At 42.5% G+C, this 24849-nt stretch overlaps 1 protein-coding gene across 2 annotated transcripts in view; it reads left to right on the forward strand.

Annotated features, from left to right (window-relative positions):
* Positions 1 to 24849, forward strand: part of Uxs1 (UDP-glucuronate decarboxylase 1) — a 70524-nt gene that overhangs the window by 23961 nt on the left and 21714 nt on the right. For both annotated transcript variants that reach the window (XM_034521822.2, XM_034521821.2), the window contains exons 5-9: positions 2088 to 2148; positions 5282 to 5462; positions 12010 to 12114; positions 16140 to 16199; positions 18442 to 18563. In XM_034521822.2, coding sequence (XP_034377713.1) covers positions 2088 to 2148; positions 5282 to 5462; positions 12010 to 12114; positions 16140 to 16199; positions 18442 to 18563 — 529 coding nt within the window. The remainder of the gene's footprint in view (positions 1 to 2087; positions 2149 to 5281; positions 5463 to 12009; positions 12115 to 16139; positions 16200 to 18441; positions 18564 to 24849) is intronic.

Here is a 24849-nt window from a genome sequence, read left to right on the forward strand (position 1 = left end):
ATTGACTTTACAGTCTTATGCTTCTGGTTCTCTGAACAATGTCTCTTTCCTCCCACTTATCTTTCCAGTGTGTGCCTGCCAACCCACTCCCCTGAGACAGAGAGAGTGAAATTCCTGGGTTGGTTTGATTCCCAACACTGTTTGAAGAATGACAACAAAGTAGAGTGGGTGTTGAAGAAGAAACCACAGGGAGGGAAGGAACTACCATGTCCAGTTCTGTCTGTATTTTTTCTGGCCTAATAGAGGTTATGTCTCTGGTGTCTGTTGCTGCCAGCTTGTAGCTTCTAAGAGCTTCTTCACCTTTTAGCCTGGAGGGTGGGGAATGAAGGTGACCTGTGACCTGACTCAGAAACTGGAGAGGAATGGATGAGGTGCATGTAGACCACTTGACTTTTCTATTTCCAGCTCCAATGCGCCTAAATGGAGGAGATGGTGTAGCAGAGCATCATTCTGGCCAGCTGGGCATCTGTCCAGCCTTCCTAGGTCTTCCAGCATAACCTCTGCCCCAAGGCCAAAGGCATTTGTTTTTCACAGCACTGAGAACATTCCACATGTACTGGCTCTGAGCAGTACATGCCAAAGACAGTCTGTGACTGAGATGGTCCTGGATGAAGCAGGAAGTGCTGAGCTACACAGAGCTGAGTGCCCAGGGTTGCTACCTTATTTTATTAGCCCTTCCATCTGACTGTGTTTATAGTGTGCAAGGGAGCTTGCCTTTTTGAGAACATGGAATCTCTTCCTAGGGTAATTCTGTACTGTAAAAGAAAGATCTTTGCCTTCCTACTTTCTGGGAATGGGCCTCTGTCTACTGGATGTGATGTTCAGATCAGTGACCATTATCATGTGCCTTGTGTACCAACTCTGCTTTCTGGGGACAAGGAGGTTGCAGACAGCCTCACTCCTCCCTGTTAAAACGATAACTATAAAGCTGCACAAAGATTTGTTTAAAGCACTCAGCTCCTAATGGCATTAATAAGAGAGAACATTTAAGTCGGCATTCATCTCCTTTGGCTGCTTTCTACGCTAATTATGTTGTTCTCCTTCTAGGATGTCAGTGTACACTGGGACCGACCCATAGAGCCTTTGCAGGGTGGGAGGGCATTGGAAGAGCAAATGGCAGATAGAAAGTACAGATGCCCAGTCACTGTGCCAGAGACTCTGGCAAGAAAGGAATTGCAGAAACTTCTAGAGTAGGAGACAGTTTTGTTCTGTTTCTTCACTGTCTTGAGTCATCTTTCACATGGACCTGTGACTTTATAATGCTCCTGTACTCTAGTGTATGAGTGTGTGTGTGTGTGTGTGTGTGTGTGTGTGTGTGTGTGAGTGTGAGAGATGAGTGAGAGAGACGGGGGGGGGGGGACTGGATTGGACTCAAGGTCTTTCCATGTTTTATTACTCTTACATCCTCAGCTCTTTCTAGGGAAGGCAGTTTCTCACTGTCATGCTGGCCTGGAACTCTTGATCCTCTTGCCTCTGCCTCCCCAGGCTGAGGATTAATGTGTGGTACCACCATGTCTCCTGCATTTCATATTTTGACCTGGCTTGACAAATAGTGCTTCTCTTCTGCTGCTGACAGCCAGCAGCTTCTTTTGCCTTCAGCCTGAGTCTCCAGTCTCCAGGGATAGGTAAGGAATATTTTAAAGTAGAACTAGCCAGTGTCTTCTCTATTCCTTTGTGAAGGAGAAAGAATGGAAGCCTTATTTTGAGAGTACATGGGGAAAAAAAAAAGCCTCAACTGAGATGTTTTAACAAAAAGATACATATGTATATACTTTTAAACAAGGTGTCTCTTTATTTAATTAATTAATTAATTTATTTTTTTTTTATTTTATTTTTTTTTTTTTTTGCTGTCTTGAGTGTCCCTTTATCTTTATTGACAGCAAAAAAGATCAAGCCTGCTTTTTTCCAAACATGTAGTGCTGGTGTATACCTCGGTGGAATGATGTTATTTCCTGCATGGTTTGTCAAGTCAGACTTTGTCCACAAGATTCTGAGGAGTGCTCCCCTGTGCCATCTGTATAGAGCCTGGGGATTGACCTGGGAACCACACTGCACTGACTTTTCCTTTTAATCTCTTCATATTATAGTTTTACCCAGAAATATCCACCAGTAAAGTTTTTGTCAGAAAAAGACCGGAAAAGGATTTTGGTAAGTTTGCATAATAGATTTATATTTATAATATTAAGAAATTTGTTTCATGTTGAGATTTCAATGCTATCAAATTCTACCTCCTTAAGTATCCAATTCTCTGTTTTATATTTTGTTTTCATTGCCTTAATGGCATCACATACTGACAAGAAATCATGTACCATTAATAGCTACCATGTACCCTTTCTCCTCCTTTTCAGCATCCACTAAAACAGCTCTCTATTCTCAGGTCTTTATCCCCTTTGAATCTTTCATGTAGATGAAATGATGATACACTATGCCTTCTTGTGTCTAGCTTCTTTCACTGAGAATACTGTTTTTAATATTGTTCCACTACCTTTTTTTTTCATGGCTGAACAATATTCTTTTGTATGGATGTGCCATGTCTTGTTTGTCCATTTCTCAATGGACGGGCATTTGAGCTGTTTCTGCTCTGAAGCTACTGTGAATCGTGTTGCTGTGAACATACATGATGTTATGTAGGCTTTTGGCTTTTTTCTTGTGTACTCGGGGATAAAAGGAATCCACATTGAAAAGGCCCAAATTAAACTATATACAGTCAAAGGTAACATGATCTTGTATTATAAAGCTCAAAAAGAATTTCCTTAAATAGAATTTCTAAAACTAACCACAGAGTTCAAGGCTGAAGCATACAGTTTATAAGGAGATCCTTGAACCTTTACATCTGCAGCTTTTAACCTTTCCTGGTTCTTGGACCACATTGGTGAATATCCTGGGGCCTTCCTGACTAAGAGTCTCCCTGTTAAACATTAACTCAAGCTCTCCAGGAAAAAAAGTTGAATCTTATTATTTTGTGGGAAGTTACCTAGAGATTTTACTGTTGTGTTTTTTTTTTTTTTAAAGTCACATCTTTATTGGGGTACCAGTCATATACCATGTAATTCACTTGTGCCAATTGACTTCATCATATGGATAGGGAAATGTCACATTTTTCCAGTTGTGATGGGCCCCTTTACTTAGCATAATGTTTTAAATATTTGTTCATTATGTATTAGAACCATTCTTGGGCTTATTGGCTGGTTTTTTTTTTTTTTTTTTTTTTTTTTTTTTTTTTTTTTTTTGCTTTTTAAAAAGTTGATTGTTTTTCTTCTTACCATTGGATCATAATTGTGTTTTTTGTATATATCTACAGATCTTTACCACTTTTGATTGCATGTTGTTTTCACATTTTGTGAGTGGTCTTTTCATTTTCTTGGTGGTGGTGTTTGAAGCACAAAAGTTTTATGTGTGTGTATTATCAAAATGCTAACCAGAGAAGAATCAACCATGCATTTGGATAGACAAGAGAACTCTTTGCATGGGCTGTGACTCAAGCCAATGCTTTGGAAAAGTTCAGTACCCTCTACAATATCTCATAGCCACATAACAGACATAGCAGTGTGGCCGGCCACCTGAGGGTTATCTCGGAGTCTCCTGGCCACCAAAAAAAATTTCTTCACAGTTAAACATGTTTACATGAACAGAAATGGCAAGAATAGAAATTTTGCTGCCAGATGTTTTGAAGGTATCAATAAATGCACACAAAAATTTGCAAGCAGTAGTAAAGGCTACAGACTTGACAGGTAGCAATAAAAATATGCCTTGCTTATGATAAGATGTTTGTCCAGATAGTTCGAAAAGGAAGAGAGAGAGATATCTGTTCTCCTGGCAGTTTCTGGCAAGTGTTTCCTTCCCTAGATAAGCAGTAGGGTCTTTAGCTAGCAGGTAGATTTCAGCACACCTTCCCTCACTTAGCTCACCTCACCTCACCTATTATCTCAGCTCACCTTAGCTTACCTTACCTCCCCTCACTTATCTCACCTCACCTTATCTCACCTCATTTATCATCTCAGCTCACCCACCTCACTTACCTCACCTCACCTTATCTCAGATCACCTCACTTAGCTCATTTTATAAGTTGTACAGGCTGGCCTTTAGCTTTTGATCCTCCTGTCTCAGCCTACCCAGTACTAGGATTGTAGGGAGCATTGGTAAACTGAAGTCCAAGTGGAGGAAGAACAGGACAGAATAGTGACTGCCATCACTATCTGCCTGCTGAGCTGGTGCTTAACATTCTCATCTCCCATTCTCTGCCCAGAAGGAAGCCATCTGTGCTTCTCCTTTACTCCATGGTAATGTTCATCTTGCATGAATTATTTTTTTCATTTTCAGAATATTTTTAAACATAATCAGCATGGCACATCTGTGGTGATGAGGATTTAGGAAGCATGTTGTTGCTGGTCCTCTACGCTGGCCCCTTTAGTGCTTCATTGGCTCTGGAGAGCTGCAGCCTTCATGTTTCTGTTCCCTCGTGGATGTAACCAGGCAGTGGAACACCACTTACGGCGTTCTTCTATTAAAAACATCTGTGGTTCTCATTTGTTCATAGAAATACTTGGGAAGATGTTAGCTTTGCATGACATCTTTTTAAGATAACTTTTCAGATAACTGAAGTATCATACACTTTTTGGTTAGTTGGCCAAGTCCTCTGTACTTTGCTGATCACTTTAAGGAAGTGATTCTAAACACTAGCAGTAGTGGTTTTATAGCTGTGTACCATTGTCCCTCCACACCTAAGGGTGGTTTCTAGGGCCTCAGGGTGACAGAGTCTCAGGGTACCTGTGCTTTCCTTTCTGCACTTTAAACTAGCAGTAGACAGCTGTACCCAATACAATGTAAATCACACTCAGATCACTCAGGGAAAGAGATCAAAACATCTGTGTGTATTCAGTTAGATACAGCCATCACAAACCACACTATATTTTCAGTCTAGACCTGTTGAATCAATGGATATAGACCCTAAGGATAGGGATGGCAGATGTTGGGGGATGGTCTACTGACCATCTTCTGTGGTAAAGCAAGTTTTTGTACTGCATGCCTCTGCTGATAGAGATGTTTGGAACCGAGTGGCTGTAGATTTTTTTGCTACTCCCTGAATATTGTCATGGTTGAAGATAGCTGAGCAGTACTCAGGTAGGAAGGCTTCTTCTCTGGAGTGAGTATGTCAAGATGCTGCCATAACCTTTCCTGTTTGCACCTTACCCACTGCCAGATTTTTAGTTGTGTCTTCATCAAAGCTGTGTCTCCTTGTCATCTCTCATCACTGTTTTTTTCTGGGGATGTCCCAATACAGATCACTGGAGGTGCAGGCTTTGTGGGCTCCCATCTAACTGACAAACTCATGATGGATGGCCATGAGGTGACCGTAGTGGACAACTTCTTCACAGGCAGGAAGAGAAATGTGGAACACTGGATTGGCCATGAGAACTTTGAGCTGATTAACCATGATGTAGTCGAGCCACTCTACATTGAAGGTGATTGTTTGATTGTTGTCACATTTTATTTTTTGACTGTTTTTTTTTTTATCATATATAAGGTGCTATCCTAGTTTATGTAAGAAGAATGTTTGTTGCTAGGTGAATGCCGGCCGACTGTCATGTGACTTACTAGTCTTGAAATTGGTCTGTGAAAGTAGCACCTGTGAGGTACAGAACATTATGGTCTGAATGTTGCATGTTGAGGTTCTAATTCCTAGGACAATGGTTCTGGGAGGCAGGGCCTTTGTAAGATGGTCAATTCATGATTAGTGTCCTTAGAGTCCAAAACACTCTTTCACCCTTAGACCATAGTGAGACACAGTGAGAAGAGATCATTTAAACTAAGAAATGAGTACTTCTCAGACCCCATGTCTTCAAGCACCACTATCTCTGACTTCCTAGCCTCCAGTATAAATAGATTTCTTCTGTTTATAAGCCAGCGTTGCATGGTATTTCATTACAGTAAGCTGAGTGAACTAAGACAGCATCCTTACTCTCTGATAAGACTGTTGCCTAATGCTTGCATGTCATTACTTTTAGTATCTTATAAGAAGTTGGCTATTGTAAAATAAGCGGAAGATCCATCTGTAAAGCTTTGTTTTCCAGGGTGATTTTATTGGCAAGTACTGTGGGCCTTTGGGATTAGTAGCACACAGAAGCCCTTAGGTCAGTGTTTCTCAATCAGTGGGTCAGAGGTCAAATGACCCTTTCACAGGAGTTGCCTAAGACTTATATTTTATATAAGATGTTTATATTACAATTCATAATAGTAGCAAAATTACATTTTGAAGTAGCAATGAAAATAATTTTATGGTTGGGGGTCACCACAACATGAGGAACTGTATTAAAGGGTTGCAACATTAGGAAAGTTGAGAACCAGTGCCTCAGATTGTCAGTAGTATACTTTCAAAGGGAATTGTGGGATCTGGCTTATTCTCTTTCTCTGCCCCAGGATTTATAATAAACATATTTTGTCCCACTGTACACTTGTGCTGTGCTGTGGCACATTCAGAAGAGCACCCCCCATCCCCCAGCCCCTCATGCCCATGCTAGTTGGTTTTTTGTCAGCTTGATAGAAGCTAGAGTGGGCTGAGAAGAGGGAAACTCACTTGAGAAAATACCCCACCAAATTGGCCTGTGGGCATTTTCTTGATTGGTGATTAATGTTGGAAAGTCCAGCTTATTGTGGGCAGTACAATCCCTGGGCTGGTGGGCTTAGGTGCTGTAAGAAAGCAAGCTGAGTACGTCATGAAGAGGAACAAGCCACTTGAAGCACTATTCCTCCATGGCCTCTGTATCAGTTACTTTCTCCAGGTTCCTATCTTGAATTCCTGCCCTGACTTCCTTCAATGATGAACTGTGGTGTGGAAGTGTAAGATAAAATAAACCTTTTCCTTCTCAAGTTGCTTTTGGTCATAGTGTTTTATAAGACAGTATCCGTGGAGGATGGTTCCAGATCTCTATGGATACAGCAGACACAGATTCTCAAGTCCCACACAGAGGCTGTGCAACTCACTTGGCACTTAGTATTATACACACTATGATTACTGTGAGTCAGTTGCTGTAGTGCAATCATAGCAGGGAAAGGCTTCATGTATTCAGTGCAGATGCAGTCCTGGGGATAGTTTTAATCTGTGCTTGTCCTAATTTGTGGACATAGAACCTGTGGAAATGAGGCTATGTTTCTGCCAGGTCTTTCTCTTGGAATGTTGAAAAGAGAGCTTCCCTTATGCACATATTCAGAGAGACTCAGTCTTCAGTGTCATGGTGTAATCTGTAACTAGTGTGTACCAGTTCCTCTCTTACAGCATGGGCACTATCTCAGAGGAACCTTAACGCCACCCGGGATAGTAGGCACCTCATCACAGTCTGATGCCACCCGGGATAGTAGGCACCTCAGCACAGTCTGATGCCACCTGGGATAGTAGGCACTTCAGCACAGTCTGATGCCACCCAGGATAGTAGGCACCTCAGCACAGTCTGATGCCACCCGGGATAGTAGGCACCTCAGCACAGTCTGATGCCACCCGGGATAGTAGGCACCTCAGCACAGTCTGAGGAGCATGTTGTTCTTTAATTGGCTGCATAAGGATCTGTCTCTGGGGAGAGTTAATGCCTGATTCTCCAGTGACTTCTGAAAATGGCTCTGGGTTCTCTCAGGTGTTCTTTGAGATGCACAGTGTCTCTTCTTTCATCTGCAGGACATACAGGAAGCTCCTTCTGTTGCCATTTGTTTCTCCCATCCCCTGGCAACCTCAGTGCCCTCCTGCTCTACTCTTCCCAGCCTAACCCTTCGGGAGGCAGGCCTGATGATTAGAGGTCTCTCAAGATTTTTTTTTTCTTCAGGTTCTTGGCCTTGTGAATGCAAAGGGGTCAGGGTACTGGCAGCCCACATCCAGAGATGACATAGAGCAGTGGGTTTAGGGGTGAGTTGGAGGCGACTCCCCACTTCCAGCCCGAGTTTCGAGCTCAGTTTTACTATGCATTGAATTCACAGCTAATATGTTTTCAGGCTTTTTCTCTGGACGTTGAGGGTTAATAAGGTTGTAGCTTCATTTGCATTCCAGAGCCAGCTATTAATATTACTTGTGGCATTTCACACTTGTACTTGTTTGCTCCGACTCTGAAGTTTCCTTCTCTTCCTAATTCCTCAGCAGATTAAGTAAGTCAACAGAGTCTGTGCCATGCCCTTTTTAGGATAGGAGCAGGAGTGTTGCAGACAGTGAGCGGCAGAACACATTTGCACAGGGAAGTGACCTGGATTTTCATGCAGTTTTCAGGTTCTCCTTAAGTGGGCCACTGCATCTAAGTCCGGCTTAATCAGAGGTCTTGATGTAACTGTGCAGGGCACTCCTCATCTTTCCAGGAAAATCACGAGGCCTAACCTGTCAGATGGCAGAAAAATAAACCAGATAGACTAGCTTTTGGGGTGTGAGGAAAAGACTCAATTTATGTCTCATATCTCCACTCTCTTAAGGTTGCTGTTCCCAGAGCCCTAGGCTGAAGCACTGTGGAGGACTATTTGTTTTCAGGACCACCTAGGGATTGTTTGATCCCTGCAGTGGAGCTTAGGACTCTGCATTTGTAGGCTGAGGTCACTACTGTGTGGAGATGGGAAAACAAACTACAGTGCTCAAGTAGCTTGTAGACTGCTAGACAGATCAGAGACAGTTGAAGTCACTGGCTAGCAGCAGGAGTGGCCAGCCACAGGAGGGATTATATCCCACTAAGGGCAGCAGGAAGTTTCTTTCTTTTTTTTTTTTTTTTCTTTTTTTGGATATTTTATTTACATTTCAGATGTCATCCCCTTTCCCCATTTCCCCTCCCTAGAAAACCCCTATCCTATACCCCCTTCTCCTTTTTGCTTTTATACATTTTTTTTTTCCCATTAAACTCGGGCAGAGACACACGGGGAAAGCGGGATTCGAGCGCGGGGGGGGGGGGGGGGGGGAGAGAGAGAGAGAGAGAGAGCAGAGGGCACGGGCTCGCCCTCTGCAGGCGGCTACCTTAGCTGCTGCGCCACTGCTGGCTTGCTTTTATACAATTTTTTAAATGTTAACCAATGGCTTTATACATTTGGTAATGCTCAATATCAATCAGAAGTGTAACCTAATACCCAACCTAGATATATCAACTATCTTTGACTGGCGGAGACTTGTGAACATCTGCCTCCATGTCTGGTCCCCCTCTCTCTTTCTCTCTCATCACCTAACTCCTCCTCTCCTTCTCCTCCTCTCCTTACTCCTCCCACCTTAGCTCCTCCTACATATCACCCTTCCTGTTAAAATAAAAATTTTCTCTCAAAATACAGTTAGAGCATAACTATGCCAATTTATGTCAGTAAGGTGCAAGATAGACCTAATACCCAGTCCATCATTTTGTTGACTAAGCAGAACCTCTGTCATCTCTCCTAAATAAAAGACTTAGTTCTAAACCTGGCTTTTTTTTTTTTTCTTGGCTTTAGAATAATGTCAGCTGAAAACTATCCTCTCAAATCTTTTCTCTCAAAGTAAACAGCAAGGATTGGCTATGAGACTATAAGTTTTCAACCCCATCAGAAATCTGGAATGACTGAGTTGGCTGAAATTATGGGAAGCACAAAGCATAGCTCCTAAAATAGCCAATTTATAGAGACCGCTGAACACCTGGACAGTCCCTATACTACAGAATGTTGGAGCATCTGATCTTCAGCCTTCTGGCCCAGGATCATCTGACAGACCTAGTGATGCAGAATTATTAAGGGCTGATTACTCTGTCTTAGCAGATATAATCAGTCGACTATTCTGCGAGTGTGTCCTTTTCTGGACAGTGATTTGTCTGTAGATGGAAAGAGGCAATTCTTGCCTAGTGGCTGACTTACCACAATTGGAATAACTCCAAAGATGCTCAATTTCTTCTTAGAATCCAAGACAGGAAGCTGTCAGGAGCAGACAGGTCTCTAATCAAAATGAACATTAATACAGAAATGTTTGTAATGTCAATTCTGTGGATTTCTGATGTTTTGAAAACCAACTATTTATGTAAGGCAATCTGGACTGTTGTCTGTTAACTCCTCTCAGCTATTTCTAAAGAAAATATAGAAAACACCCTAACAATAAACTCAAAGCCATGAATTTGCTATAGGCCCTTAACTCACAGGCTAACCATCTCAAATCAGTTAAAAAAGTTAAAGAAGGACTGGGTCTAAGCCTTGTATTCCTAAATGTGTTATACAGGCACAATGCCTATGAAAGTAACAATATTCATCTCACTTTTATATTAATAAGAAGCTCGTACCAATGAAAACCTTAAATTTGAAATCAAAGTAAATTTTGTACCATTTAAGAAATTATAACTTCATCTTAATAACAATTACACATATTTCTACCAGTAGGTTATGGCTATGCAATAAATCCTAGCTAATATTCCCTGTTCCATCAAAACCGCTACTTTTCCCTAGAAAGACAGCCTAATATTAACCACCTCAGTCCCCAAGCCCAGGGAATAGGGGCACTGACTCTTCATTAACTTCTTCAAGCTGATTATGGGTGTTGAGATATTAGAAGAGGGGTTAGAGGAAGAGTAAATTGATAAGCCTCTGACACTGTGTCTTCACTGCATCCAGCTGGAATTCCAGAACTTCAGAGGTTCGAGCAGGTCTGCTCAGCTTGCCTGATGAGTAGATACACCAAGGCTATGTATTCTGCAATATACAATTCTCAAAACAAATTTTAGTATCAAGATAATTGTTTGTTTGAATTCTGGAATCTAATCTTCTGGCAGCCTGCCTCTGTCATGTCTAATCCATATAATTCTGGGAGTTTCTATGAGGGTGTGCTCCCACCATCTTCCCATTTTTGCCTTCTGCAGCAGGAAGTTTCAAACTGGCATCATATAAACTGGCATAAGGGTGAGCCTTGAAGATAGCTGGGCTCAAGTGACAGGAAGGAGGGCAGCTTCATGACTTCAGTTTGATATCAGAGAAATGATTTGGGCTCAAAAGATACACACTCCTTCTTAGTTCCCCAGGCACTGCCCTCTTAGGACATGGTTTTACACAGCCCAGGGTAACTTTACGTTTTTCTATAGCTGAGGTACACACTGATAACCCAGGCCTTTGGGAGTTAACAGGCAGGAGGATCAGAAGTTCAAGGTCCTGAGCTGCACGAGACTCTGTCAAAAACAAACAAACAAACAAACAAACACACCTTCCATAGACAAACAAACAAATGAAACATCAAATTTATCCTGAATCTGAGGTGTTTCTGGCAGTGCTCGCCCATGTGTTGTGATGCAGCTTCACTGTAGCCTTGATCTGAACACACAGCATGCACAGTGCACTGCACTGCCAGCTGATGCTCAGATTTGACACTGTTGTATGCTATGAACTATGTTTCTTTTACTGTCCAGTTTTCTACTTTTACGGCATAATATTTTTCTATCCCCAATACAGAATTATCAGATATTATGGGTTATAATAGAATGCTTGATTTTAAAAATTGCTATATGGGTTGCTGTGTATGTATATTTATATATACAGTTCTATATACTTATCTGTAAATATATAATATATATTGTATATTTAAGTACATTTTGACTTAGAGTCAAGCCAGAGTTTCCAAAAGTTTCTGAAATGTCCTAAGCACACTCTACTGTTTGTAGTACACACTGACATGAAGTGATGTTCTAAGCATTGACAGTCTGAAGTCAGAATCTCCATCAACTCTGTAAAGCATTGAAGGTGCTTATGCCCCACACTAGCAATATTCAGTAGATAAGCACATTCATCTTAGATTTGCTTTTATTTTCAATAAATGCTATAATTATACATGTACTAAAGAATTATTCTAAAAGCAATTTATTTGTGACTTATTGTTAGTGTTTGATTTGTTTGAAGTTGTTAAGAGTGTGATTGGTTTTCAAACAGAACAATATATCAGCAAGTAGAATGTCAGCGTAACGCAAACTGGCACTGTTGCGTTACACTGTAGTGCCTAAGAGCTTATGATTTAGAAACAAAACCATTTTTCTTGGAAATGACATTTTTCTCTCTTGTTTGCTTTAGTTGACCAGATATACCATCTGGCATCTCCAGCCTCCCCGCCAAACTACATGTACAACCCCATCAAGACACTGAAGACTAATACAATTGGAACACTAAACATGTTGGGTCAGTAAGTTGTCCTTTTTTTCTTTTCTTTTCTTTTCTTTTCTTTTCTCTTCTCTTCTCTTTTCTCTTTTCTCTTTTCTCTTTTCTCTTTTCTCTTCTTTTCTTTTCTTTTCTTTTCTTTTCTTTTCTTTTCTTTTCTTTTCTGTCCTCTTTGTGGAGATATTTTAAGAGATTTCAAAAGTGCACAGCAGTGGGACCTTCCACCCATAATTATATCCCAAGGTCTCTGTGATTCCCTAAAGCTGGATTGTACCAAATGCTGTGACCTAATGTCTTCTCCATCTTAAGTCAGCACTTGAACCCTGTGTCCTTAGCTTCTCCACCAGCAGAGCTAGTATGTCTATCTTTTTCCTTTCTATCTACTCCGATATAAAATTCATTCTTAGCATAGCTCCTTTCACCCTCGCCATTATTATTTCTCTTTCTTGAGTTGAGAACATCTACTTCTTATCTGAAGAAAGGAAGCACTTCCTGGCGACTTGTTGACTGAGTCACAGAGAGTCACTGTTCTTAGGTCTTTGGAATATTACTAACTTCTTAACTTAAACATGATTCTTTTGATGCCATAAAAGTCAGTCCTTGATATGGACAGTGACTAACAAGCGGGGAATATATACTGCAAGAATATGTCTGACAAAGGGACAAATGGGTAATTCATACCATGGACAGGATAAAGCAGGATGGTACACGTTAAATATGTTCTTCATAACAGTGCACGGATACCAACTATTTTGATGACTTTGTTTTAAATGTAAGATTTTTGGATTGATATTGAGTATCTACACTGGTAATTGAACCTTGCTCAGCTCTGTGGTTGGGTAGTCTGCTGCTTTGATTATGGTGTTTGCACCCTCCTCCACCTCTCTGTGGATACTGTTCACTAGTTTCACAGTATGGTTTTTTGACATGGGGAAGGCACCTTTCTTTCTTGAATTGTAGTAACCAGTCTTCCAATGGCTCTTGTCAGTTCCTAGGGAGTGGGACAGGTACTTAATTCAAGGGCCAGCTTGTTTTCCTTTTCTTTGTCTCTGAAGCTGGTCACCAGCATCTAGGATTATTGGGAGACGAGCAGAGGGTGCTGGTGGCCCTGGTCTAGGGATGGCCTTGCACCTAGGAAGGTTCACTGATAACACTTGGAAGGGGCCGGGGAGATGGGGCCTGCATGGGAGTTTGGAGACTGAGTTCTTGCTCAAACTAACCTGAGAATTCACATTAGACTTAGGAGGTGAAAGGGGAAGTATGAAGGAAGGTGGCCACACGCAGAGGCACGTACTGCATGCCTAGAAGTAGATTATGTGTTTGGGGATGATGACTTACATACTTATGTTTAGTTTAGACTTGTGTTTTGGTGATTTGCAAAGTGGAAGGAAGAAGCCACATTTTAATGTTGAGTGGGAAAAATAGGACTTAGTAGAAATTTTTAAAACAGGTTGTATGGATAGATCTGGAAATAGTCCTAATCTTAATTTAGGCAAAGCATGAATCAAGGGTCTGACAGAGCTGGAGGTTGGTTTCAAGTCTCATGGGCTGAATGTTTTGGAGAATTTCTTAGCTAAGATTTTCAGGGCATCAGAAGCCGTGTGGTATAATTAGACAAGTAGAAAGCTCTATGAGGAGTGGACTCTGTGATTACAGAGACCAAGAACCCCCAGCATTTGCTTCTGGCACATTGGAGACCCAGGAAAGCCTATGATGTATATAGTACAGAGCCCTGAGAACTGGGGAATGTTGACATTTCAGCCTTGGCCTTGGCCTTAGATTTTCTGTTTTTATATGAAACACCATGACCAAAAGCAAGTTGGGAAGGACAATTTTTTTTTTTGGCTTATGCAGGAACTCAAACAGAACAGGAATCTAGAGGCATGAGCTGATGGAGAGACCATGGAGGGGTGCTGTTTACTGGCTTGCTCTTTGTGGCTTATGTAACCTGCTTTCTTATAGAACCTAGGATCACCAGCCCAGAGGTGGCACCATCCACAATGGACTGGCCCCCACCAATCAGTCAGTAAGGTAGTCTGACTGGAGCAATGATTGGGTCCGGATCATGGTGCCATTGTGGCATCTCATCTAGTTGTACCATTGGGGTGCTGTGTGGAGGGCAGACAGCAGGATCTTCCTATGTACATTTGAATTTGTACATACAATTATCTCAAAATCAAAAGGGTTTAAAACAAACAAACAAACAAAAAAGAAGAAGACTAAGCAAAACAAAACAACAAAAAAAAAACCCCTTTCATTGCAGCTACTGCGTAAGACTCTACAGTGCTACATCATAAAGTCTGGGGACATATGTGTCCAGGAGGTAGCATCTTACACAACCTCAGGATAGCATTTTCTTGTTAAACACATGGGAGTGAGCAGTCTCTGTCCTCACCTTCAGAGCAGCCCCTGCTCTCACTCTTTGATTCCTTCCTTTCAGTCTGTTACTAAAAGGTACTGCCATCCAGTGTCTATCACATGCTGGTAAAGCTGCCCATAATCGAGATACCCCAGCCCATTTGTCTCATTATCCCCCCCCCCTTGTTTAATTCTTAACATTTGACCTGGAGGCTTCCTGCTTCCTTCCCTAGTTGCTGACACACTCCTGCCCCTGTCTTTCTCCCACTGTTGCCCTTCAGCCTACTTCCCCAGCACTGGCCTCAGGCCATGGATGCATGCCTGTTCTGTCCCACTTGGCTGTACTTCTTGGGCAGCAGTGTGGACTTCTGTTCCATGCCAGGGCCAGATACTTTCATTGTCCTGGTGTGCCATAGTGGGCTACAGTGGGGTGTATCAGAGTTAAGTGAGGGTGATGGGCTTCTCCACTATATGTTGGAAGTCTAGGAAAAGTTTGGAGGACTTTCCATGTTTGCTTGAGCCCATACTTAGTAATGGTCTAGTTGTTCTATATGTGGGTGTTGAGTATAGGAAAGTGGTTTGGGGCAGGACTGGGCATTATAGTGGCTGCATTCTAGAAGGTGCCTGTGTGTGGAACCTGGAAGACAGAAGGATACAGGTAGTTGCCCAGGTAGGGTATGCAGAAGAGGTGGCAGGTGTGCCGTTTGGGAAGACAAGATGAGAAGCAGTTGGGAGAGGTTATCTTGCTGGGTAACCGGCCAGTGTGGTTACTTAATAAAATATGAGAAAGCCACAAAAGATGATTCAGAGGAAACAGAATTCCAAAAATAACAGGATTGATATGCATATGAACTCATAGAGACTGTGGCAGCATCCACTGGGCCTGCACAGGCTCAGTACAGACAGGGTCCCAGCACTGACCTCCCACCCCAACCAGGAAGCTAATTGACATCTGCTTGCAAAGGAAAAATTACTTTTCTCCAATGGATTTTCGCTAGATATATTAACCACATTTAAGGGTAGACCCAAAGCCCCACAGAGAAGGTCAACACAAAATTAACTCACAAAAATTAAGTCACAAAAATTTTTGTAGACTTTTTGTTTAATATTTTGTTTAGGCATTTTATGTTTTACATGTCTTTTGCTTGTGTATTATTTCCAGTTTTCTGTTGATATTGGCTTTGTTTTTGTGTCAATATCTGTGTATTTTCTTTTTTAGATTCTTGTTTGTTTGCTCTTCATTAGCTTGCTTTATTTTTTAAAGACACAGAGAAATGGATGGATGGGAAGGGTGGGGAAGAGCTGGGGGATTTGGGGGAGGGGAACCACGATCAGAATATATTGTGTGAATAAAAATTGTTTTTCAATTAAAAATCATATGAGGTAGCATTTTGGGGGCATAGAGTCTGTACAAAGCTCCTTGGAATCACACTGTGCTCAACAGAGTGTGGATCTGGCCCTGTTTTCAGCTACCATGTTTCATCTAAATATTCCTCGTTTCAAGGGCTCATTTACAGTTTAGTTGTTGGTGTTTTTTTCCATGTTCCATGGCAGATGCACTAGGAGTAGATAATTTGGTAGATACTAAGGCATCTTCAGTACCAAAACATTCCTTAAATTGGCCACACACACAAATGTGCCTGCCTGAGTAAATTGACAGTTTCTCTTATGATTTATGCTTTCTACAGGACTGGCAAAGCGTGTGGGTGCCCGTCTGCTCCTGGCTTCCACGTCTGAGGTATATGGAGGTGAGTGGTGGAGCCCCTGAAGGAAGCCCACCAACCCATGGGACTGTTTATATCCTGTCATAGCCAAGAGGGAACCAGAGTTCAGGATTCCACTTAGAGGATCCAGCCTGTTGACACAGCCTCTTATTTTGCTGTTACGAGGTTTTTGTGATTTCATAGAGGTGGAATTTTTCTTATTTGCTCTGAAAGCATTTCAGAGGTATCAACATGAAGTTGCGTTTGTCCCTTTTGCTGGTGCAATTCTTCAGCGAGAGCAGTGACTACGGTGACCTGAGAGCTAGCTAGTGACATGCTCATTTCTTTACCTGCTACAGCAAGATTGCTGAAGGAACCAGTGAAGACAGTGCCAGGCAACGCCAGCTCACTTCTTACCTACCCACCACCACCATGGTCCCTCCTGAGCTATTCAGTATCCAGGAACTTGGAGGGGATTTTTAATTCTTGTCTGGTTCATACACAGTGAGGAACCACACCCTGACATGATGTACTTTTTTCTCTTTTTACATTATTCCTCTGGACAAGGGAAATGAGGATGTTAAGATGTAAAATTGGAAGAGACCATTTTTGAAGTAAGTTTGCCAAGTAGGAAGACAACATAGCAACACAAATTATACAGAAAGTAGTTGTAACTGCCATGAAAGTGTAACACATACTCCTCTTCTTTGAGTTTCTTGACAATTAAAAGGGCAAAGTAGGTGCCCTAGCCCCAACCCTGTTCACTGTCTAAAAGGCACAGTGACAGGTTTCCTTCCTTGCCAGCATTTATTTGTATATTTGTTAAGAGCTGTTGTCTTTAGGAGTTTTAAGGAATGAGGATGGCGTGATTCCTGTGGTTTGGTACTTTCTGCACCAGTGTTGCTAGGACATTTGGGTGTTGTGAAGCATCTGCCTTTCCTTTGCAGCATCACAAGATGCTTATGAGGAGGGTAAGAATTGGAAAACTTTTTCTTGTTTTATTTTGTCTTTTGAAACTGAATGTAGCACAGGCTGGGCTCCAGTTTACTATATAGCCTAGGTTGGCTTCCAGTTGTGGTCTCCTGCCTCAGCTTTCCAAGTTCTGAGACTATAGATGCTCACTGACACACCTGACTTTGGAAATAATTTTTACTAGACCTTTATGTATGTGGACACATAGGACTACTCACTGATAAAAGCATGAACACATATAGGTATTCCATGTGTGGGTAGGTGCACATGTATTTGTAATGGGCAGAGAATAACTTTGGAGTCTGGTTCACCTATGTCCAGAGCACACTAAGTAGGGTAGGGAAACTGGCCAGTGGATCCCTGGAATCTACCAGTCTTTGCCTCCTTAGTACTGAGGTTGCAAACTGGGTACCACTGTACTGAGCCTTTTTTTTCTTTTTAAGTTGGTCCTGGGGATAGAACTTGATCCTTGTGATTACAAAGTGAATACTTTACGGAATCACCTTCTCAATCCTGGCCCTTTACTTCTGCAGCCCCCCGTCCCTCACTAACCCCACCTCCATGGTTTTCTGAGGTAATTTTGAGAAGGAGAGTTTTGAGAAGCTTGGCTCCCTGGGCATTCCAACCCAGAATGGCGCCAAGACTGAATTGCTTATACTTGACTTTCTTGTGTGCCAGAAATACATTACTGTCTCCTTTGGGATCTGACCTGTCAGAAGCTAGGAAAAAGCCTGATGTTGGTCATATTTTTGTGTGTAAATCATTAGTGTGTATGTGTGTGTGTGTGTGTGTGTGTGTGTGTGTGTGTGTATGTCTTTGCCTTAGACCTCTTCTCTCATGTGTTGCCCTCTTACTGGGGGGAATTTTCACAATCACAGGCCTTACTCTGCACTGTACATGACTGCAGAGTTGTAGCTGTTTATTAAAGGTTTGGCTGGCTCAGATGGATGTGCCAAAGGTCCACCCATATATGTTCCCCTCCCTTATCCCCACAAGTCTGGTGTCAAACCATGTGCCAAATAAATTGCCTGTGAATTTATAACACAGAGTTGCTGTATGTTTTCGTCCACATTTCTTGGGAGAGATTTATACATTTTATAGCGTGGTTGGACATATACATATGTGTAGGGAGAGCACCAGGTGCCCTGGAACTTAGGACAGAGGGGCACAGAGCTCTGAGCTTCTCTCACTGGCATTTCTCTCTGTTTTTAAATGTCTGCCTAGGTTCATCATAAATAAATGTTGACTCTGGTAGTGAACTGAGGGCTGGTTGGGGGATATAAATTAAGTCTTATTCTCTCTTGCTTACTCATAGATCCTGAGGTCCACCCTCAAGGTGAGGACTACTGGGGCCATGTCAACCCCATAGGACCCCGAGCCTGCTATGATGAGGGCAAACGTGTTGCAGAGACCATGTGCTATGCCTACATGAAGCAGGTATTGTTCCACACCACAGGACACTGTACAGAGATGTGGATGGTTATTGTATAGGAATAAACCCCAGGGCTTGATGCCTGCCAGTGGGTGTTGGGAAGACTTGGTGTTCACTGTCACAGATGAATGCTATTACCAGCCATTTCTACATATCTTCTTGTTTTCAAAATGATATGAACTCATTTCCAGTACTGTGAGAGAGTGGGGAACAGCATGCTTCCCTACTGTCATTGTCCCCATCAGCTAACGTCTGCCTCTTTTTCCCAGGCCTTCAAGTTGGTGTGGTTCATTTTTAACATTTATTTATTGTGTGTATGTGTGTATTTATGTTCCTGAGTGTGGCTACATTACATGTTTGTGGAGGTACAGGGGACTTGCAGATCACCCGGTCTTTGGTAGCCAGCTTGCTCCAGGGATCCTGTGTCCTCCTGCTGTGTGCTAGGATTACAGGTGGGCTGCCATTGCCATTTGGTTTTTATGTTGGGCTCTGGACTTTATCCTTGTATAGCATGCACTTTACCTAGCCACCTCCCTAGCCATGTTAGATTTTAAAAATCATCCTCCCTGAGGTCCATATTATATTTTATATATTTCCCTGTCTTTTCTACATGTTTTCTTATTCATTGTTACACTAGGCAATTCCATCATGGGTGTTTCATCATTTCACCCATAGACCAAGAGGCAGAGGTTCCCACACTGCCTCTACCATACCATGAGTTGGAGATGGATGAACACTTAGCTCTTACCTCTAGCCTCTGGTAACTTTACCTCTAACTCTGGGCTTGTAGGTTTACCATGGGCTTGTAGCTTTGGGCTGTTGCCTTGGGGAGTGCAATAGAAGGCAGGTTGTTTGGCCAAGTGAAAGCCCTGTGCTATTCCATTTTTCTCACTAATTTGTTTGTGCTTGAGACCAGCACTCTCTGGTCCTCAGGAACTCTTTCCTTTCCTTTCCTTTCCTTTCCTTTCCTTTCCTTTCCTTTCCTTTCCTTTCCTTTCCTTTCCTTTCCTTTCCTTCTTCCCTCCCTCCTTCCTTCCCTTCCCTTCCCTTCCCTTCCCTTCCCTTCCCTTCCCTTCCCTTCCCTTCCCTTCCCTTCCCTTCCTTTCCTTTCCTTTTTCTTTTTCTTTAATTGAAGCAGGACATGTAGGAAAATAACCATGGGCATGGAATGTAGTTTTAGGACAGCTGTGTATAGATGCGCTGTCCACCCTGGGAGTAGTGTTGTCAGGCCCACATTTAGCCTGTGGGCAAGAGAGGAGGGCAATATAGGAATACTCTTGGCCCCTGGCTATTTGTTGCAGATCATCAGTCATTCTTTTATGTGGATGATAGTACAGCATGAAGCTGAAGTTCCCATTTTATGGTGGGCCTGGAACACTTAGCTTCCTTAGTTTTTTTAATGCAAAATAACTGATGTGGGTACCAGGCTCTAGACCTCTTTGTCTGTTTCTCTGTCAGAGGTAGACCTGAATTCTACAGATCTAGACTAAGTCATGGTGTGAGCGTCCAGCGTTTTGTACCTATTCTCCCTGTTGTAAATAGGCTCCCACACAGGGGTGTGTTGCTGTCACTCTAGTTCCAGCTCCTGAGCCTTTGGGCACTTACTCTAAGCATGCAAGGTAACCTCTTTAGAGAAGGTAACCCACAGGACCTGATTACCAAGCCCCCTGCCTTGCTGGCCACCATGGTGTCCTGCCTGTCAGGATATGCTACTGGCTAGAGATGACATAGTACATGAGGGTTACGTTGCATACTTAGAGTAAGTGCCCAAAGGATCAGGAGCTGGGGCTAGAGTGACAGCAACATGCTTTAGCTTTGTTGAGGGTAGGTCTATTTAGTCTTCCCTCATTCCACCTAGCATTCTTGAGGTAAGTATTGGCTGCCTGTTGTTGAGATAAGAGAGTGGATTCCAAACTTGTTCCCAGGTCCCTAGCTCCTAAGTGGAGCTTGAACTACTTATATAACATGCTCTGTCCTGCTGTCTTGACAGGCTGCTGTGGATAAGTGTCTTAGTTAGGGTTTTACTGCTGTGAACAGACACCATGACTGAGGCACTCTTACAAGGACAACATCTAACTGGAGCTGGCTTACATATTCAGAGGTTCAGTCTGTTATCATCCATCCAGGCAGGAGCATTGAAGAGTTCAGGCAGGCATGGTGCAGGAGAAGCTGAGAGTTCTACATCTCCATCTGAATGCTACTAGGAGAAGACTACCTCCTACGTGGTTAGGAGGAGGGTCTCACTGCCCAACCCCACAGTGAGATAATTCCTCTAACGAGGCCACACCTCCTATTGTGCCACTCCCTGGACCAAGCCATAATCAAACCACCACAGTAAGGAAGTATCCAGTGAGGAGGCACAGCTCTGAATCCAAGAGCATCAAGTCTTGGGCAGTAAGCACAGTCATTGATAATGCCCAGAACAGCAGTGTTACTCTAGGTGTCACTTGTTCTTTAGCCAGAGCTTAGTACACTACGTGGTAGCATCAATTTTGAGTTCTAAATATAAAGCCTTTTCTAGCAGTTTTAGAGAGAAGTATTTTCATTGTTCGGATTTATGCTTTCAGCAGGTCCTGAGTCAGGTTTATAGTAGCAGATTATTGATTTAGCTATTTTGATAACTATAGCTTTTTACATACAAGAATGTACCCTTTTTGTTAATGATTATCTTTTTTTTCAGGCTGTACATGTTGTGTAAATAAATCTAATGAAAGGAACAATAATGTAAACAAGATAAATAGAAGTCTGAATTGCCTTTTTTATTAAATACAATGTTGCCTTTTAATGATTTTCTTTCAAGATTCTCATAATTAGTGAAATACCCAAATATATTCAATACAAATTTTATTTCATTGCACATCTTTTTTGGAGATCAAAGGGCAGAACAGAGCATCCTTCATGAATAGTTTGAATCTGTCAGTGAGGAAGTAGGTTGCTGCTTCTGTGTGCCTGTGGGCATGGGGAGTTTATAATGTGGGAGCTTGCCCTGGGGCTGTGGTCAGGGCTGAGAGTACATTTGCACTCCAAGCCCCCTGTGAATGTACTTCTGAAGTCATGGCCCACCCACTTTCTGAACTGAGTCTGCATAACAGGCTACCATTCACAAACCCACAGATCAACAGAGCAGAAAGAGAACTCAGAAGTCACCTGGGGCAGTAGCCTTGAGGACATACTTATTTTTGGCATTAGCATACTTAAAAAAATAGTTGCTATGTATATGACACTACAGGGCTTGATGTGTTTCCTGGCCCTGGCCTTGTTCCCAGGGTGTCTGCTGCCCACATCCTGCTACCCCACACAGGCATCTGCAGTCTGGTATTCACTCCCTACTAGTCTTGCAGTGGTGTCGGCATATTCTGTCACATAGCAACTGTAAGAAGTCTACCTTTTAATGCAGTAGTCGCTGTTATTTTTGAGGGAGATATATACTTCAACACCCCAAGGGATGTCTAACTGAAAGTGCAGGAATCTATATATGTTATGCCTTTTCTGAACATGTATAACTATGTTAAAATTTAATTTATAAGTTAGCCATAGTAAGAGATCATTTGCAGTTACAAAACAGCCCGGTTGTAGCAATATGCTGTGGTCAAACTCACAGGCGTATGCTGCTTCGTAATAGTTCCCAGTACTACACTTGTACTTTTTGCTGACTGTAGGGGACTGAAACCATGGCTAGTGGACCCTCTTCACTACAGTAGATGTGTTGAAGAGGATTGTCAGGGAACTACAGGCACATCTGCTGTCACCCAGCCTTATGTGGCTTTCTGCCACCCTCCAGAAGGAATGTGAGCATCACTCAGCCTAGTGAATTGCACTCCACAAGGCAAGACCTGAGGTGTGTGAGAAGCAACAGAGAATGAGATGATTCAACTTCCTGTCCCCATTGATACACACATTTTCAAGGTACAAGAAGACTTGGAAGTGTGGCAGAGTGGGGCTACCATTCCTGGGAGCACCATATATAGCTTTCAGGTCAGTATAACCTAGGCTTCTCCTGCAGGACAGGTCTTTGTGTAATGGAGGGTGACACTTTGCTGCATAGACCCGCTCCTCAATCTGTGTAGTGCTCTTCTGTCCTTTGAGGACTTCCCATCATTGAACAGTGATCAAACTACAGCATCTGTGACTTAGTAGAACATTCTTCAAGGCATAGCTTACATGTAGGCGCAGTCTTGATGGAGAGCCCATGTTACTCTGTACCTCAGGACTTGACCATTATAAAAAAGCAGTGGGATATCTGATGCCACCTTACCCTTGTGGGTGGTACGCTAGTCCCAACCAGTTGCTCTTCCTCAAGCCTGTGATTAATCTTCCCCAGAGTGCTGTGGGATTCCACCATGTAGCCCTGTCGTTCTGGTGGGGAACAGATATTGAGAAACTTGTACATAATCACTGTTTTTTTAGATTGAAAATCATTTTTTAAACAATATATTCTGATCCTAGTTTCTGCTCCTCAAACTCTTCCCAGGTCCCCCCTATTTATTCAGTTCCATGCCTTCTTTTTCTCATTAGAAAATAAAATAAAGCAAAACAAAACAACCAGGTTTTAAAAAAAGAAATACACACATATGCATATACGTATATACTCTCACATATACATATCCACACATACATATCCACATACATATCCACATACTCATACACACACACACACACGAACAAAACCACAAAATTGGAAACCATAATGCACAAGCAAAGGACCAGTAAACCCCCCCCCCCCAATGCCTAGACAAAGCAATATGAAACAAAAGTCTACAAAAATAACCACCAAGTCATTTTGTGTTGAATGTCTACTGCTGGGCATGGGGCCTGCCATTAAGTGTGGCTTATATAGCCAGTGAGGCTCCATTGAAGAAAAGTAACTTTTCCCTTTCAAGTATATGTCTGTTGATGATAGCTTTTTGGTTAGGGGTGGGAGCTCATAGCTCCTTTGCCGTCTCAGTGCTGGGGCCCTGTGAATGCTGCCAGTCTCTGTGAGTTCATGTGCAGGTCAGTCCTGTTGTGTCTGAACTTACTCTAGTTGTTACAGTATTTCCACCTATTCTTCCACATAGCTCCCTGATCCCTGAGGGGAGGGATTAGATGAAGTCCGGTTTAGGACTTCATGTTTCAAGGTCTCTCAGTCTCTGCACACTATCCAGTTGAGAGTCTCTCTGTTAATTACCGTCTACTGCAAGAAGCAACTTCACTGATGAGGGCTGAGGAAGGGTTGTATGTCATTAGGAGCCATTTCATTGCGATGTTCCTGTAACAGAACAATAGCGGTTGCTTTCCCTCTAGACCCCTGTCCGATCCAATCTCAGGTTCTTGGCCACCTGAGCATTGTCAGCCATGGGTTTCTTCTCTGAATGGGGTTTTAAATCCAGTGTTGGTTGCTCCCACAATATTTGTATCACTATTGTACTAACTTACCATGTCAGTAGGTCACCATTGTAGATCTCAGCGTTTGTAGCTGGGTTGGTGGTAACCAATTCAAGGTAAGTTAGCATGATCAGGAGACAGAGACAAAGGTCCTTCACTGAGGGCTGAGTATCAGTTATGAAGTAAAAGCTCAGCTAAATTCTTAAGTACTCTTCCCTTGAGCTATACAGTACAAAGCTTTGTGCAGGGCACTTACATTGTAGTAGGAACTGAAATCATCCAGAGATGACATGCATGATTGTGACGGTTATATGCAAATCCTCCTCTTCTGGATGTGAGCATCCTCAGATTTTCTATCCAAGGGGTACTGAATACCAAAAGACACCTATTTATTTGTCTTGGGCTCAGAACTATGACATGGTCAATTTTCAAAGTGGCATCCCTGTTTTGTAATTCTTGTGACATAGCAGAATGGACAGTTATCCCCACTTCAAACATCAGAATCATAGGTCTTAGAAACTCAAGTGTAACTGGAGACTGCTGGGATGAACCTGGAGTGTTCCCACTATGCCCATGAACTCGCACTCTCTGCATGGGGGTTCACACTAATCTCTCTCCTCTTAACTTTCCATTGGTTTTATGCTGACCTAACTCAGTTCCTGAGACGTTCTTGTTTTCAGTGCTCTGAGTCTTGGGTGAATGACTCAAGGTTCCCGTGAAGGACAGAGCACACAGTGACTTGAAGCTGTGGCTAAGAATGAATCACTAATTAGTTCTGTGAATGTTTGGCCTTTTGCATGCTGAGTCAGCACCACAGCATGATGGAAACTCAGCAGTGTAGTAGGTGGCAGGGCTTGGCCATGCAGATTGATGTCACATGATCTGAGGCATACAAATGTGCTTAGATCCTTCAGAAATTGGCTCTGC

This window comes from Arvicanthis niloticus, chromosome 17 (assembly GCF_011762505.2).
Source record: "Arvicanthis niloticus isolate mArvNil1 chromosome 17, mArvNil1.pat.X, whole genome shotgun sequence".
In the NCBI taxonomy this organism is placed as follows: domain Eukaryota; kingdom Metazoa; phylum Chordata; class Mammalia; order Rodentia; family Muridae; genus Arvicanthis; species Arvicanthis niloticus.